Source organism: Poecilia mexicana, unplaced genomic scaffold (assembly GCF_051168715.1).
Source record: "Poecilia mexicana isolate PSO_F unplaced genomic scaffold, ASM5116871v1 scaffold_5, whole genome shotgun sequence".
Lineage (NCBI taxonomy): Eukaryota > Metazoa > Chordata > Actinopteri > Cyprinodontiformes > Poeciliidae > Poecilia > Poecilia mexicana.
In genome coordinates, this window is record NW_028263374.1 from 19895481 (window position 1) to 19914237 (window position 18757).

The window sequence follows — 18757 nt, forward strand, 5'->3', positions numbered from 1 at the left end:
TTGAGCACTCGGCTTGATTTTACTTTTATTTATTCCTTCTTAATTTCTTTAGACAATAGCCCAGATTTGCTTACGCACTGTCTTTCTTTTTCCCACATAGTTTTTAAAGTCCTACCCACGCAACGTTTCTCTATGCTGAGTAAAAGAAGGAAATATAATCACACCCTTGAGAGTTTTGCTGGTCATAAGGAGGGCTTAGCAATACTTTCTCCTTGTTTATACATTTAAGTCTCAGAAGACCACAGCTCTGGTATCTGACGCCGTTCATCAACAAAATGACTTTGTATGTCCACAGGACTGTCCTATGCTGTCATTACACTGTAATTGCTATGACGTGGTAAAACCTGTAAATCATTATACTTGGGAATTACGTAAGCTCCTCAGATTCCCTATAAAATGTGCTAAGTTGTAAACAGAATATTCAAAAACATTCCAAATATCTTTGTTCTAAAAGTATAAATTCAATTCTATTCAAAAACACTTTATGAATCCCAAAGCATGTTGCTGTATCTCCTATCATCCAGGTTCTTCAAAGAGTTGTTGTAGATGCTGATGGCTGTGGTAGCTATTCTGAAGAATAACTGAAGACACTGTTGTTGTAAAACTTTCTCATGTATAACATGCTCAGGGTTTTCCATGATTTTCTTGATTTTATGAAGAAAATTACTCCGTTGGTTCCAAAGTAGTCTCCAGAACAAGAACAGTCTTCTTCATCAGGTTGTTGAGCTTTTTTAAGTTAATGATTCATAACTGATCTCTCTCTCCACAACAACCTTACAGAAGATATGCAGTATCTTGATGCAAACCTTGAAGGAGATACTGTAGGTTTCCACAGTATTTAAAGTCTGCTGTAACCTTTCTTTTAGATGGCTTCACTATTGAGTCTCCAGTCCAGTCTGTTGTCCAGACGACTCAATGCCGAGGTATTTATACTCCTCTACTACATCCACTTCTTTCCCAATGGTGGAGATAGTGTTGGACCTAACCCTGCTTCTCATGAAATCTACAATCACCTTCTTTGTTTTGTTCACATTCAAGATAAGATTATTATCCCCACACAAAGCAGCCGACCAGCTCTCTGTACTCATCTTCTTACCAATCTCTGGTATACACGACAACTGCAGAGTCATCTGAGTATTTGTGTAGATGACAGAGGTAGGACTTGTGCTGGACATCTGAAGTGCAGAAAGTGAAAAGGAATGGCGAGAGTGCAGTCCTCTGTGGTGCTCCTGTGCTGCTGACCACCTGGTTAGAGACAAAAATATTTAATTCTCTCAAACTGTGGTCTATTTGTGAGATAGTCATCGATAAAGGATCCAGGTGAATGTTGAGGCCTCCACTTGTGTCTCTTGAGTTTCTGACAAAGCAAATCAGACTGAGTCGTAATAAATGCACTGGAGAAATCAAAGAACACAATCCTCACAGTGCTTCCTGCTTTGCTCTGATGAAAGTGGGTTTGTTGAAGCAGGCGTTTGATGGCATGTTGAACTCCAATTCCACAGAGATACGCAAGCTGCACAGGGTTCTGGTATGTGGTTATTTGCTTACTCAGGTCTCTCCAGGACCTTTGGCATTGTCGTTGATGACTGGTGGGTGGGTCTTTTTTGGTAAAGGAACAAGGCACGAAGGTTTCCACAACAACAGAACCTTCTCTTGGATCAAATCAAGGTTGAAGAGGTGTTACAGGACTGTACCAGTTCAGTCTCCAGATGATAGCTCTTTACCTGCCTTCTAGATACAGAAAAGTGTAAGGGAAAGAAAACAGCAGCATCTCCTGATTTCGTTGAAGACAAACTTATAGAAGCAGATGAGTCCATGGCCGAGGTGGAAGATAAAACATCTGAGGTTTGACAGGAAAGCTGTGGGTCAAAGGAGGGTGGGATGTCTGGAGCAGAAGAGGAAGATGATGAACTTGTCCCAGAATTGACCATGTTGAAGAATGTGTTAATCTCAGTTGATCTGTCCAGACGTCCATCTATCTGATCCTCATTTTGTGTGAACGTCTTCATCCCTGACCACACATTGTTCCTCTTTAGTTTGCTCTTCAGCTCCTTCTCATAGTTCACTTTGGTGTCTCTAATTTTGACTTTGAGCTGCTTCTATATATTCCTGAAATCTCTGTCTCCCTTCCCTTTAAATCACTGGAGATTCAGGGTTTGTTATACGGCAGGGGTCACCAACTCCAGTCCTCAAGGGCCACCATCCTGTAACTTTTAGATGCATCTCTGCTCAAGCACACCTGGATCAAATAAACTGCTCGTTTCCAGCCTATTGCAGAGAGGAATGAATGCTGGTGAGGGAATTCAGACATTTTGGAGAAGAGGTGAATCTAAAAGTTGCGAGGACTGGAGTTGGTGACCCTTGTTATAGGGGAAACATCTCAAGTTTTTATAGTCAGTCATGCACTCAGTTATGGCATGACTTTATTTCCTCTCCATGTGGCTGGCACAGAACATTCCAGTCCCTGGCCTCAAAACAGCCCTACGATGCTTCATCAGCTTCCAATTTCTTAACAGTTCTCTTACTTCTCTTACAAGTTCCCCTCTAAATTAATGGGATTATATTCTGAGAAAAGAAAAATAAGATTATCTATTTTTCCTAGATGAGCTCTTGTTTTGTAAATGTATGAATCCTCGACATTTGGTGACAAACTGTTGAGACGTTGGATTTGTAGAAGCCCTTTTTTGAAAATCACCTGCAATCACCATATTAATATATACAATTATTTTTGTGTGATGCTTTGCAATATATTCTAAATGCATTCAGCCTTACTTGGACCTAACATCCAGCAGGTTTGAAAACAAAACTGGTTGCCAAGTTTACTTTTGCTGACCTGCAGAAAGTACCCACGTTCATGTCAGTGTGAGAGTTCACTCAGATCTCCTCATGAACAGGTGACCAAGAATCAAAAATAGTGCATATTTCCTTTGTCTTTACAGCCCACACAGTGCTTAGAGAGTGCACATGAGGTGCACATAGTGAATTACATTTGTGTGTTTTTGACCTCTTGCATTTTTTGCATGCACATTCATCCTATGCATTCATTTCTGCATTGTTCCAAAAGTAACACAAAGGAACTTCTAGTTGCAAGTTTTTGTCAATGTTCACACACAGTTTTTTATTTTTTTTTAAGCAACAGATGAAAGTGCTTTTTCACATGTAAGCAGAGCAACTTAGGTTAACACCTTGAGTTTGTTGGTTGCATACGTGAAAAAAATCCTCCCCCACATGCTCACATGCTGCACCTTTTAGACTCACTTTGGTCAATGGTAGGTGCAGAAAAGAAAGAATAAACAATCAATACATGAGAAGGTCAATATAAAAAAAAATAAAAACCTAAAAAATAATATTCTGTATTGCACGACTGATTCGTCTTTTGTGTTAATAAAAGTACATCAATGCATGACAGTGACAAGTAGATCTGTTGTTTCCCTTTTTCTCAAATTATTATTATTTTTTTACCCAATTTTTCTACATAATTTTTTACATCTTTGCACTGAGTAATATTAAGATGCTGTACATTGCAAATGCTACAAAGCTCCAAATGTTACAATAATTATTTATCGCCATCTGCTGGTTAACTAAAGTAAAAAAAAAAAAAAAAGGAGCAACAAATGGCTTTTGGTTCAATGCATGTCCCTGCTGGTAGATGTGTTATACACACATTATATATCTATGACATTAGATCAGTTAGTACAGACTGCTCATCTGGTGAACATGCGTCTTTTTGACTCACTGGTTAAAAAAAATGTAATTCACGTAGATAAATCATTTATAAAAATCTTAATTTATTATTATTATTTTTTTTTTACTTTTCTGCTGTTGCATAACTTATTTGACTCACTGGCAGGACAACTTACATTTTAAGTATATATATAAGCAAGTCCTTAGCCCAAGTATTAACTTTTAAGAAACCAATTTAAAACTCCAGAACAAAGAAAAATGCAGTCGATTTAACTTAATAAATGTTCAGTTTCAAATAAAAAAACTACAACTACAACAAATTGGTTACACAATTTCTTCAAGCTCCGTACGCATAAATTTAAGCTCTTGAATTATCTCTTTTCTCTATATTAGTAAAAAGATGTTCATTGTCTTCATGCAGCTTAATTGAATCCTGAGCTGCTATTACACCATGTCCTATCAAGTCATTTGTCTCTCCCTGCATAAAAATTGGTTTTATGTAGGTCCAATCATAAAGAAACTAAATGCTTTATGTGAACATGTCAAGTCCCGTCAAGCTTATGGGGGATATTAAGTTCTCGTTTTATGTGCCAGTTTATTACAGTGCATTTGCTTCTCAACAGACAAAAGTCAGAGGCATCAACGTGAATCTCAGTGAATCCATGGAATGATAGAATCACATCTTTATTGACTTTTATCTTTACAGAAAAAAATAACATTAGTCACCAGATCATGCAAAGCGATATTGCATTACAAATAAAAACACAATACAAAACAAACAATAAATATCTATTCATACTGTACCATAAATATGGAGCCTTAAATAAATAAATGTTTTACAAAAAATAAACTTCTTGGGGTGACACAAACAAATACAGTATGCTATAAATTTACTTTCAACAGTACTGGAAAAGGATAAGCAGATTGGTTGAAATGATCTGCATTAAAATGGGTTGTATTTTGATTGTTCCCTCTTTTTTTTTTAACAGTGAAGGTAGAAGATGACCTCCAGGTTGTGTTAAATTCACTCCAACTACACAAATAAGATTAGCTACAAACCCAACACAGAACATCATGCTCCTGACGGCAGTTTAAAAGCAACCTGGAACCAGACCACTGAAAGAACTCTTAAATTAACACATAGACAAATCCTTTATGTTATGATATTATTTATATAACGATGACAACGCTCAACAGTCATGTCGAGGTGTTATTGCACTACTGTCTCAACGTCTTTTCAATGAGAGTAATCGACAAATTACAATACTGCTGATAGATCTACACAGAGGTGAAACAAGAAATCACCAGTCACAGCGACAGACATGAGTAACTGTTTGAAATGCATTCATTTAGTCAGTCAGCTACCTGCTCCCACGCAGTACTGGTTAAACAAAGCCAGTTGGCTCAGAGTAAATGAATACTTTTCAGTTTGTGATTGACCCAGGTCTGCACAGCTAGCGGACATAGCTGCGAATCGAGAACATGTTCACAATAAGGCTACAACATCTAGAAAGAGGAGAGAGGCAACAGAGGGCAAAACTCAACACTGATAGAGCTCCCTTCTGATCCAAACGTTACGTTTCGAGCCACTCTTAGGAGTCATGCACGACTAGTGAACACGGATGAACACGCACACGTACATATATCCAACTCCCACACAAAAAGGATGAACTTCAAGGCCTTTTTTAGGACAAAAACAGGGAAGTCAAGAAGAGCCTGGCAATCAGTGGCCAAGGACCAGAGACAACACAGCTGGAGATACAGAGGAGCAAACTTTTTAAAGATGTTGTTCTACGATTCTTTTACGCACAAGGTGACAACATTTACTGTGGGGGAAACCATCAAACGTCAGATTAGGTAAAGTTTCTATAAATCTAGCCACTGAATGAAAGAGTTATGTCACTGGAAAAAACTGCAAAATTGCAGCTGGATATTTTTTTTTTCTTTTACTGGCTTATGTCCCTTTATAGTTATATACGTTTATATTTATATACTTTGTATAAATACTATATGTACAATCCATCTTATATCTTTCATGTTACTTTCTACAAGTCATTTAATGCTCTATGTGAAAATAAATAGTTTTTGTCTACTGTAATATATTATATTATGTACAGTGCCTTACAAAACACTCATATCCCTTAATCACTCGCTGATTAAATTTATGTACAATTATATAAAAGGCGTGTTTTTACTGTCAAACAGACTCAGAATTAAATGGGTATCAATAATCTGATACATTTAGGTGTATTAGCAAAATTGGTCATAATTTGGCATTACTCCAACCAAACATGTTTCAGGTGTGATCTTTTGCATATTCTGAATATGAATCAACAGGGATTAGTGCTATGCACACATCACTATGGCAGTGTAGCAGTTTGATGTAAACTTGCACATAACTGAGAAATAATAAAAAATTGGTGCACAGACAGACGTTTTTTTATTTTTTGCAAAAGAAGAGAATATCTGAGTTGTGGTGGGGAAGTACAACCTACCACTTTTACTGTAAGCCACCTAAATAAAATCCAATGAACACCTGACTTCAGAGGTCATCCAATTGGTATGTGGAAATATCTGTCAAGACAGCTATAGCTAATGTCTGGCCTTTTCCATGTATTTCAAAATGATGCATTTCTTAGTGTTTGTCTGTCACATCAACATACTGAAGTTTGTGATTTCAATGCAACAGAATGCGAAAAATATCAAGAGATATAAGTATTTTTTTGTCAGGCACTGTATCAATGACGTAACTCCTTCAAGACAGTCTTTGATTAAGCTTTGTCTGCAATAGGCCTCACTGTTACCTGCACTGGGGAGATAAGAGAGGAGCTGAACAGGAAACAGGATGTGGGGAATAAAGTACAACTGACACACAAACTTTAATCTCAGACTGGTTCACATTTAATGTCAATCAGGATAGCTGGCCACTGGTTAAAAGGAGGACCAGCATCAACAAGGGGCAAACTGTTGTTTGGTTGTGTTAATCAGAGAAAAGGCTGGCAAAGGACTTTCGAAGGTTGCGAATGGTTTCGGCTTTTGCCTCTTCTTGGCCATCGCCACCGGAGCCTGAGACCCCGCGGAAGAAAGAGGAGTCGCTAAAGGCGTTGAAGGCATTGGTCAGGGACTGGGACTTACTGGAAGGGAGAAGAAAGGAGGGAGGAGGGGAAGGAATTATGGGGTGTTATAGGCGCATTAGAGGGAAAGGGAAAGAGTGGTATGTGAACATTAATGAGGGTGTAATTAGGAAGTGAAAACAGAGATGGTAAATCATAACCCTTTTACTGGATAATAACAGGTGATTTGTTAATCTAGATCAATACTGAGTGTGAAGTTCTTGTTCTTGCATTATCCACAGCATATTGACAATGTGTTTCTTACTTCAGTAGTGGATGGGTCTTTTGTTGGGGTTGATCTTCAACAGGCGCCTGGGGATCACCGGATGCTGCGGGTGCTTCAGCTGGAGTCGGCTCGGGGTTTTGGGATGGAGAGGGTGGCTTGGCCTGAGCTTGAGCCTGGACGTTAGAGGAGGGCTGGCTGGATTTAGCAGGGGACTGGACCTGTGCAGGGTGGGTGGCATCAGACGCCAAGGTGGGTTCGGGGGCTTGGGGTTGAGTCAGGGGCTGGGGTTTGGGCAAAGCCTTTGGAGGAGTGGGAGACTGTGGCTTTGGCTGAAGCTGTGGCTTAGAATTCCTGCGCACAGGAGGAATCGGCTTTGCGGGTGGTGTGGGTTTTGGGGGCAGATCTTTAGGTTTCCCAGGTGATGCCGATGGAGAGCCTTGTGGCTGGGGTTTGGGCTGCTCTGTGGTGGCAGCAGAAGGTTTGGGAGAGGCAGGAGGGGAACTTGAAGCTGGTGCTGCTGCTGCTGCTGCTGGGGCTTTTGTTGGTGGAGAACCTGGAGCTTTGGCTGCTTTAGCTGGGGATGATGGTGAAGCTTTGGATGGGACTGAGCTGGAAGCAGAATCTGGAGTTGGCTTTGTTACAGAAGGGGCTCTGATCATTGGGGGAGGCCTCGGCACGGGTGGCTTCGTGACAGAGGCAGCCTTTTGGACCGGGCTCGGTTTCTGAGCCTGAGCTGGTTTCTGAGCACCAGGAGGTTTCTGGACCTGGTCAGGTTTAGGTTCAGAAGGTCTTTTTGCTGATTCTGCTGTTACGTCCACACTCTGTGATTTCAGTGCAGCACCTAAAACAATGAGAAAGTTAGTAGTTTTATTAAAATACAGTCAAAAGTGCACATATGCTCACAGTATGCATGAATGTCAAAGTAATTTGGGCTTTTACTGAAGTTTTAGAACTGTTATTTTTCCTTGATTGAATGACCTAAATGATTTCAGCTTCTATGAATTTTAGAGACAAAAATTGGGTACACAATTAAAATTTTACGATGAATTTTCTCTGATCTCCACTGTGACAAAATTATACATACTGGCTGAAATACTTTTAAATATCTGGTAATAAGTGGTGAAGGTTATTCTATAATATCTTAACTTGACAAGGCGAAGGCCTAATTAGTCCCTCATCACGACTCAGTACAACAGGTAATTTCTCATTTCTTATTTGAAATTTGTCAATAGAGAAACTAAAAGCTTGGTAAATAACAGGACACGTTTAAACAAACAGCCAATTCTGTCCTAAAATAACTGAACCTGAAGCTTGTTGTTGACAACAAAAGGCAACACTTGGGGGTTCAACTTTTTCACAGACATTAAGCACAATTTTAGTGTGTTATTAGAAGTGTATGCATTTATTTGCACCTGGTTCAGTAGTTTTAAACCACTGTGGTTGAAGAATAAATGTAAGAATTGTAAAAATTGTGCACCTTTCTTGGAAATTGAAGATTCCCATTATTTCCTGGAAAAATAACATCTAAATAATCAAAGCACAAAATAACTTGACATTAATGCATGTAGTAAGTGTAAGTATACTTGTGCCTGTATATGTAAATAACTCCTAAATAAAAAAAATAAAATAAAAATACACAGAGAAAAAGAGAGAAAAAGAGTAAATGCCTAAATAAAACAATAAAAAGATTTGCATCAACATTTCAAAACCTCACACCTCTTGTTTCAGCACTGCAGCTCCAAAATCAGGCATATGTAGCACTCACCAAAAACCAAAACACAACATGACATGCTCACTCAAACAATGGCCCCTCAAATATGCAAAAATCCAGAGCAATGCAAATGTAAACAGAGGACTGGACCAGCTGCATCCAGCAGAGGGTGGAAGATCAGCAGTTAATCCAACCGTGAGGTAGCACAACTTCTATAGTAAAAATTGTGCAAGTTTTAGTACTGTGCTGAATGAAATAAGCAATTAAAGGAGAGAACAGAGTTCAAAGTGAATCAAGCATTAATAGCAAAGCAACAACACATCAAGAAGTTACACATGCAGAGCAAGGAAGTGACTGGATTGGGATGATTTTTTTTAGTGACAGATAATTTCCTTTCAGATATTCAGGATTGAGATTTGACTTCTAAATTGTGTCCAGAATGTACTAGAAAAAGCTGTGCATTTTCTATCAATGCACTCTTGAAATTATTCTTTTAGATCGATCTTAGTAGGAACCTGAAAAGTCATCCCAGAGAGCCACTGCTGTCAGGCAGCTGAACTGCCTTGAGTCTTACATTTGTTCAATGGTTGCTTGTGATTCACGAAGCATAAAAACCAAGGAAAACATATGTACAAACATAATTGGAAAACAAGATACAATAATAATTTTCTTGGATACCAACCATTAGTTAGACATAATTTTAGTTTCTAAGAAAATAATGCATTACTTTCTAAATTAAATCAGAATGTTTTAGGATAAAAGGATTCAGTTATATACCAAACTTTTTGGTATTATTATTTTTATTCTTATTTTTTTTATGAACAAAACAAAATCTGTAAAATCTTTTGTTGAAAACATTGAATCAGCAATTGACTGGTTCGGATCCAAGTAAATAAGATAGGATAATGTAGAGGAACATAAAAAGGATTGTATCTAAAACCTATAAACAAAACAAAAAACAACCACCGTGGGGTTTGCAATTGCCAAAAGATGCAATTGATACCAGAAAATTGTCTACATTAAAATGAATTAAAGAAAATTGAGTAAAAAGTACGTATTTTAACCACCAAAAACAGCAATAACAGTCAGATGTTTACCAACACATAAAGCGTCTGCACAATAAGTTATTTGCTTCTATAATAAAATTATATTAATATTCATCCATGGATCTGTTTACTACAGTAAAATAGTTTTTACGTATAACTTCAACTAGAAACACAATTTAATGCAGGATGTAAATAAATCTACCAGCATTTATTTCACACCTGAATACAAAAGTTACACTCAATTTCCTCGTCTAATTATCATAAGACATAAAAAAATCAGCATTACTAAACTAATGTAGCACCAGATGATGTCAAAACATTCACCACATCCATGCAAAACAAGGAACTGTAATTAATGAGCATGCAAACACGCACTCATGGATATACATAGCAACTCTAGAAAATTATGGATTTAAGTCAGCTGTGAATGCCACTGCTTTTAGTGGCGACATTGAGCATCAGTACATCGATCCTGAGTAAACCGCTAAGCATGTGTTACAGCACAGCTGCAGAACACAAAAAAGATGATTCCTAAGTGCTCCATGATGCTATTAGCTTGGTAATTTGACGACACAAGTAGAAACGAAAATTGGTGACAGCTTCAAAGGACAGCTGGTGATATTTTCTCCATTTAGACGTGAACGACTGCACCAAATACTGTCAGGAGCGCATGAACATGAAGCAAAAAAGACTTCTGTTACTCTGATAAGACACTTGTGAAAATGCAAAAAAAAAATCAAACAAACAAACAAACAAACAACAAAAAAAAACTTTTAATATAGTTGTCATACCAGGACAGTAGATGTTAGTTCAGAATTGTGAGGGAATTAGCTATCCAATACTATCCTGTCACCACTTCTAATTCTTTGAATAACCAACCGATTGTATTCAATAAAACTAACCGGACATGACCAGAAAACTGCAACACACTCAGCTGTTAGTAAATTAAGCTTCACTTCTTGGTTGGCGTTTGCTACTTTTCTACACAATTAGGCTGCTTTTAAGACTTTTAGCAGCTGTGTTTGGAACCACATTCCCTTTTCACTATATGCAAGTGATGCTGAAGATTTTTCATGTGGAGATTTTGTTAGGGAATTTTTGGAGGCAAAAAACAAGGCAGTTGTTGAAAAAAACCTGATGAATCTAGTTTAAGGTTCATCAGAGGCCAGTTCGCTGATAGGGCAAACACTGAACTAGTGCTCTGGTCAAATGAAACCAGAATGAAACCAGGGGGAGGAAATTAAAAGTACACATTACCATGAATATACCCTCCCCACAGTAAAATATGGCTGCAGCATCCAACTGGGTGGAGGTTTTTCTTCAGTAGGGAAGAAAAAACATCAACCCAGTTGTCTGCAACTCAAGGCTGGTTTGAGTTGCAGACAGATTTAGATCCACACATTGTCAGGTCATGTGTGACAATGGCCTAATCAAAGCACCCGTGGCAGTATTTCTGTGCCTTAGCGAGTAGCTTCACTGTTTACCTTAATCATTGGCAACATAAAACAAAAGTTACAGGACATGGAGAGATAATAAGTGCAGAAAATGATCAGGATTTACTGAAACTGTCTGTGCAACCAGAGGATACACACAGTGGCGCCCAGGAGTTTGTTATGAACACTGACTCTGTAAATGTTCCCATCTTCCCCCTTGTGGCAGTACTTAGTTTGTCAGTAAATGACTAGCAGGTGTTCAAAATCTCCTGTAGTTAACTGATTTAAGCAGATTTATGTTTTCTAAACCTGCTTCCACCCTACAGCTGCAGTGCTTTGATTGTGGGCAGCGTTCAGACAACCTTGAGGTTGAGGACGTTGGCCTGAGCTCCTGTTCGGGTCTGCCAGGCCTTCCTTAGCAGAAGCAGTCTGATGAAGATAAACAGATGGAAGAAAGAAAGGAAAGACACGGATGAGTCAGCTGTGAACTGCGGAGAGCCAAAAAGAACACCTTATTAATCCAGGCTTTATGTAAGAGTTTCTATGTTATTTTCATTTGCACAGCAGCTACGCTGATGCGCAGTTTTGCTCAAAATGTTAATGTGTTTAAAAAAATTGAGCATAGCCTAAAATTCTCATTTAGCTTTATTGCTTAACTTGCAAATGCATTTGGGAACACTGCAATGAAAATATTTATGAAATCTGTTACCAGCCCACAGAAAGTGAGGAAAAGGAAACATTAGCCTGTTGAGAAATTGTCTCCATTTCTCTATGAAAACAAATATCTTATCAAACTAAACATACTTGATGTAGCTGTGCCTTGAATCACTGAACTAATATCTAGTTGCATAACCAATTTTTTCTGAGAACTGTTTTACATGTAGGTTTTTTGGACTTGACCCATTTGTGTCACCTGTGAACAGATATTTCAGTCCACATATTTCCTCATTCCTTGGTTTTGACTGATACAGAATTTTCGATGCAATTTGAAAGGATTTTTATAAGATTAAGGTCCAGGAATTTCGCTGGCCACTCCATAACCTTAATCTTGTTGGTGTGGAACCAAGATGCTGCTGGTCTACTGGTGTGTTTGGGTCGATGTCTTGTTGTATCACCTATTTTTTGACATTTATTCTTTGACTTATAGCAGCAGCCCGTGTTCCTTGAATATTGGCAAGAGGGTGTGAATACATGACTGATGATACGCCTGGACCGTATTAAGGGATACATCTCCTTAAAATGGTGGTTGGGTCACCATTCTCCATGGTGTATAATGACTTGAATTCAGTGTTTGGGTGTAGTGGACCAGTCCTCGAGTGCCACTGTTCTGTATCGCTGCTTCAACAGGCCTGATTCAAAATGCTAAGGTTTATAAAGGCCTGATAATTAACCATTGCTTTTATTAAAGGGTCATAGAGCAGGAACGGGTCAAAACATTGCAGTGATGTGATGTTTAGTGTCTTTGTCATGTAGTTTTTTTTCAACAATGCTATTTTATAAAGTTATCTTCCATTGCTGTACTCCGGTATATGTAGACCTTCTTTAATCTGCTGATCATTGTCTGAGAATTTGCCATTTTAGCAGTTTTTCAATCCATTTAAATAGTATTTTCTTGACGTGATCCTGGTTTTGGTTTAAATTTTAAAGCATTTGAGCTCAATTTAGCTGAGCAGTCGTTCTCCGCCAATCAACTTTGTATTCAAAGTATGCTTTTCTTCTGAACAAAGACTGGAAAGACCCATTTTACAACAAGTTTTGAATTAAACCAGCATTTAAGGCTGCCTTCACCCTTAATCATGAGCCACTTACGTTTCTCAGAATGAATAACTCCTAACTGCTATTATTTGAAACACTCCCCTTAAATTAGGAATTCAATTACTCAAAATCAGCAGGCTGAATGTCATGACTGTGGGTTCTGCTCTTTCTCTAGTTCGCATATCTGCAAAATTATTAACCATGTAGAAATATAAATTCTACTAGTAAACTGTGATTTGTCAGGTTAGTGATGCTGATATCTTGAACAAGACTGTATGTTTTCTGACAGATTAGCCACTCAAGTTAAAGCGCAATTCACCTGCTGGGGCTGCACAGTTGTCGGCTTCTGGCTTTGAGGAGAGCGAGCAGGCGAGCGGGAAGCACTGGATGACCTGGTAGTCAGAGCTTGGTTCATCTTAGCCAGCACCACCTCAGAAATGAGCTGCCGATCCTCTGCCTGGTGATCGCCGATCAGCTGCATAGATGAGCCCACGACCTGGACAGCAGGATACAATGATCATAGGCTGCAGATGTTCTGTGTGACTCCCCAAGATCAAAAAAATACCATATTTTATTTCAAAAATTGCTATTGTAATGTCAGGGCTGTTTCATCTTATTTTCCCAGCCTCCCAGCAAGTTCCTAACAAATCTATTTTTTCAACTCTCTGAGAAAATAAACTCTGTATTGGCATTAATTTTTGAAGATCATTGAGGAAAAACTCCTCAATGACCTTTAATCGAGTTGTCTTTCAAGTTGTCATAGAGGAAATTGGACATACCAAAGCTCCTGTTGGATCTGGTTTCACAATTTTGAAAATGTAAAAAATAAAAAAAAAGCATCAAAGTCCCTGTTAGAAGTAAGACAGGAAAGATTAATGGACCTTAGAGTTGACCCAGCAAACTGGAGTTCAAGCCTTGCTATTGGTGACCTTTATGCAACTCATGTTTGTTCTGGGGGAAGAGTTTGGGGCAGAAGGGGGATGTGAAGAGGATGTGAAGATGAAGGAGAGCTACTCTGGAAACAATAGTTATTTTTCTTCTTGACCTGCCTGACCCATCAAAATAACTTTATCCTTTAAATTATTCACTCCCAAGAGTTTTTAGCTTTATTATCCAAAAAACACTCTTTCTGCTAAAGCTTTCTGCTTTAGCAATGTACCATGTTCAATTAGAATTTCATTTAACAACGTCTATGAACACAAATTTTACAAAGCATATTGTCTGTATCACAAGCTACATTTTGGTCAAGCTTTTAGTAGCTAGCAACCATAAAGATGACTCAGCATTTTCCATGGATGGCCAGCCAGAGGTCTCCAAACTGTTATGTGAGTCAATGCTAATTGCAAAACTGCATTTAGGGAGAAGCAGCTTAGTCTGAGCACTTTAGTTAGAGTCCTGCACACTCTGTCTTATCGCTTTCTCAACTGCACATTGAAAACGTAATGGCTGCTACGTTATAAGTCCCAAAAGGATCTTAATTAAACTTCACATTTGTCCAGCTAATTTCTGATGTTTTGTTGCTCAAAACTGCTAATTCTTAACACACCATTATGTCGCTCTTCCCATCTTGAGGTAGCTTTCAAAAATATTTCTACCCCTTGAATCTTTGCACATTATCTGTTGTTACAACCACACACCCCAAAGTATTTTGACTTAGATTTATGTCACTCATTATGCCAACGAGTTGAAATTTATGGAACCACCTTATGCTGTAATTATAGCTGGAAATCTTTTGGGGTATGTCTCTAGGAGATTTGAACATCGAAAGACTGAAAGCTTTACCCACTTTCATTGCAAAATAGCCCAATTCTCAGTTGGATTTACAGTAGGTCTGGTCTCTGACCGGACCATTATGATATGTGGATATGCTTTCATCTGAACCATCACTTCACAGCAGATCGGGTTATATGTTTATATATATTTAAAGCTATGACCTTGGTCATAGTTTTAAGTCTTTTTAGTCTCTACAAAGTTTTCTTCCAGGATTGCCCTGCACTGAGTTATGTTTATATACGTACATCTATCCATAAAATGCAACAAGTTTTTTCTCACTCTGGTAAAAAAAAAAAAAAATCTGCCACCACAATATTTAATGGATTTGTGTCTTCAAGGTCATCTGCCTTTTTATTTTTCTAACACACATCAATTTTTGGTTATAGACCAAAACTTTAAATTTTGGCCACATTTGACCTCTCATATTTTTGCTCCATTTAAATACTTTTTACATCTTTCTTTTAGCAATGGTTGTTCTTGTTACAAGAATTATGGAGGGTCCATCTAACACTTTTTCTGTCAATAGATTCTCCTGCCTAAGCTGTGCATCTTAGTATAGCCTCAGGATGCAAACATGAGCCTTTAGAGTCTTCAGCCAAACATACAACAACCATAAGCCAGTGGTTTTTCTTCATCACTGCCTCTTCTTTGTTTTCCAAACTTGTGTTTGCCCAGTAGTTCTCTGTCTGACCCTAAAATCTCCAGATTGTTGTTCAGTCATACCATCACATCCTCCGGTTTTCTTTGAATGTCTATGTCAAACCCCAAATAACTGCTGCAAAAAAACTTGCACACATTTAATCCCCAATTTCATTTTAGTGCTTCACTATTTTACATTTAGAGCTGACGCCTAGGGTTTGGCAGTTTCGACAGTTTCCACATGGAGATGTTACCACTAAATGGTTTGTTTTAATAAAACAATATTATTAGGAGACCACATTGGTTTATTTAAAAAAAAGTGTGGTTACAGCAAGTCAAAATCAGAGCAATACGCTAAAATGCACAGGACAAAAAAAGCAGGGTGAGTAATACAGATAGAATAGTTTGTTGAGAAAGATTGACGGAACCTGTTTTTAAATAAACGGACGCACAGAATATCTAGCTAGCATTAAATACTGCAAGTTGTGTAAGGTTAGATTGAATTAAGGCATAAATTGTAAGGCCACTGGAGTTTAGATCAAGACGGGCAGAGTAATGTTGGCTTAGCAACTCTTGCAATCAGTACATTAAGCTGTGTTTTGTTACACCATTCTTATGAAAATGTAGTGAAATTTTGCTGCTCAAAAAAAGGAGGGAGCTGACACAAATTTAATTTGTCACATTAAAGCAATGTCGGCACCTTTATACCTGAAAGCTTATTTGAAAGACTTATTCTCACCTCGGTAATGTAGTCATTGCCATCCTTACCACAGATGGCTTTAACAGCACAGATGTCCAGACCCCCAAAGATCTCTGAGCAGGTGTCGACCCACAATTTATACCTGCCAGAAAATAAAAATGTTAATTAATACACCTAGAACCCTCATTCTGTGCCTTTGGAAAATATTGATGAATGTTTTTTTCACAAGAAGCAGAAATGTGAATGAAGACAGATTTTATGTTCTTTTGGCTGACTAAGAAAAGATTTCATCTTGTGCACCATCTCAATAGAAGTATCGATTTGTTAATCGGTTTAGCTCAATTTGCCAGTGCAACAGTTGCCATTATTGTCATCTTGACAATAAACCTTGAGCAGCCAATCTTTTGCTTTAGACTGATTTTGCTGTCTTGAAGACTGAACACAACCAAACTGTCTTCAAATAAAATCAATACTAACCGAGAGGATATTGATACTGTACTAATTGGGGTAATTAACTTTTTGGAAAGCATCCAGATTTACTAAACAACTGTAGTCCACCTGTAAAAGCCTAGGCACACCAGCCTGCATGTGTTAGATGTTCCCCTGCTTCAGCACACCTGATTTCAGTCAATAGCTGATTAGCAACCATCTGAATCAGGTGTGTTAAAGCAGGGAAACGTTTAAAATCTGCAGAGCAGGGTTGGTAAACACAGACATATAAAGTGTTAAATAAATTGATATAATAATAATTGTTGAATCTTGTAAATTTCATAAGGAATTATAGCATCTTTATAGCAATAAATGCTAAGTTATATGTAAAAGAAAAAAAATAATTCAAATACATGTTTCAAAGGGAGTATAAATCCTCAATTCCAGGAGAGCAGCTAAGTATTGGTTTTAGCTGCTATAGCATCACTGCTTAAATGAATATATTCACTGCCAAAAAAAAAAAGCACATGAATGCATCATAAATATGAAGTGAATTCCAAACATCTCTGTGTTTTTCCAGGAGTGACCTGGTTTAAAGCTGAATGAATCCCCTGCTTCAGCGCAGTATGACTAACTGTGACGTAACACAACCGGAGCGACGTGTGCAGCACCCAGGCCAGCTGGAGCATCACTAACGCAGAAGCACCGCTCACTTGTCAGTCATGGCTACTTGTTCCAACATGGCAGATCCGGTGTTGCTTTTCCAGTTACCAGAGATGGATGTTCGCCTGAAAACGTAGAGGAAATCGGGTGTTAAATTAGCATCAACATAAGCTTTCAGTTTGGAAATTTCAATTAATTAATATAGAGCTCCAAAATGTTGCAGGAATTTTACAAAAGAAAGCACATTGCTTATTCCTTTTTTTTTTTCTTTTTTTCTTTTACATAACATAACTGAACCCCATCCCTTGAACTGAAGGCTTTCAATTGTTCTCTCAGAAGAGATCACAGTGTTCTCTGGATTGTTCTGGACACAGACCTGCAGAGGTCAGACAGACCTCTGTAGGTACAAACACCGAACAAACACCGAACAAAGCGACAGACTCACATGTAAGCTTTGTAGTCAGCTCCAATTTTTTGGACCCTGATGTCGTACTTGGCATCTACAAATGGCTCTGTAGTGCAGTAGGTCTGAGTGATGGCCACCACACTCGCAATGTCTTGGAAATCACTAACGTTGTCCACCTTTACCTGTAGATAAATGACACGGGATGCAGAAAAGCTTATTTACATGCTAAACCTTGTCATATAAACTCCAAAACCTCCACTCCCTTAAACGTATTTTAAAGATATAATATATATACAATATAATTCACTTTTTATTGTACACGTATGTTTGTGAATGTAATATTCAGTCATGCTTAAATTCAGTTCTCTTTTACAGATCCTACAGAATAGCACTAGACTATAGAGGCCAGATTGATTTAGCTGATTCTAGCTGATCCTATAGGTTATTTCAACCCATATGAAGTTATTTGTTATCTTATGATTAAAATGATTAAATAAATTTATAGGTTTAATAAAAGTAGAAGTCATCTTTAATAAAGTATGGTAAAGAGCTTGGTCTGTTCATCTGAATTTGCATGTTCAAGAGAATTACTATTTATATTACAAGCACCCTGGTTTAGGCATTGCTGCCGAAGCACTCCTTAGAATAAAGGAAGACAGAAAAGGTAAATACAGTGTCTGTTTCCACTTTTCTCAGTTAATGGAAACATTTTGGAGCTAATCTAAACAGTGACAGAAATTCTGTGTCAGATTAAGCGGCTCATCAGGAAAAAAATGTTTGATAAAGAGCTCTTCCTGTTAGAAAACAGAAAAAAAAACATAGTGATGAGTCAATATTAGAGATGACTAAGAGGAAAACAATGCAAGGTTGCCTAGTAGCAGGAAAGACAAGAAAAAAAATAAAAATAAAGAGTAAATGTAAGTATTCATGTTTCAGAGATACTGAAAATATGTGGGTTTAGGTGTAGTTTTACATTATTCTAGACAATGTGTCTTTAACTTTCTGTCTGCTCTTTCTTTTTCAGTTTTGACTTAAGTTATTAAAGCATAATTGCGAAAACTCTTGCATGTTGTTTCTTGTATGTCTGCCCGATTCAAAAACAAATAATGCAAGATTCAATATTTCCGTACCTTTCCCATTCCAGAGTGGGCATGTCCGATCTTCACCACTACTGGGAAA

The 18757-nt window shown here is 37.9% G+C and overlaps 1 protein-coding gene across 1 annotated transcript; it reads right to left on the reverse strand.

Moving 5' to 3' along the window:
• Window positions 1-4329: 4329 nt before the first annotated feature.
• Window positions 4330-17257, reverse strand: syn2b (synapsin IIb). Its single transcript, XM_088005713.1, has 6 exons — window positions 16558-17257; window positions 16120-16222; window positions 13288-13464; window positions 11576-11642; window positions 7063-7864; window positions 4330-6818 (listed from the first exon to the last, which is right to left on the reverse strand). The coding sequence occupies exons 1-6, from the start codon at window positions 16608-16610 to the stop codon at window positions 6665-6667; spliced, it is 1356 nt and encodes a 451-aa protein (XP_087861839.1). The 5' UTR covers window positions 16611-17257; the 3' UTR covers window positions 4330-6664.
• Window positions 17258-18757: the final 1500 nt, after the last annotated feature.

What these genes read in the sequence shown, in the direction of transcription:
- syn2b (XM_088005713.1), bottom strand. Translation starts at nt 16,610, where the DNA reads ATGCTTTCCAAAAAGTTAATTACCCCAATTAGTACAGTATCAATATCC. An exon ending in GCAATGACTACATTACCGAG is followed by an intron (nt 13,465 to 16,119) that starts GTGAGAATAAGT and finishes CCTGCTGTCCAG; the next exon opens with GTCGTGGGCTCATCTATGCA. An exon ending in AAGACCCATCCACTACTGAA is followed by an intron (nt 6,819 to 7,062) that starts GTAAGAAACACA and finishes TCTCCCTTCCAG; the next exon opens with TAAGTCCCAGTCCCTGACCA.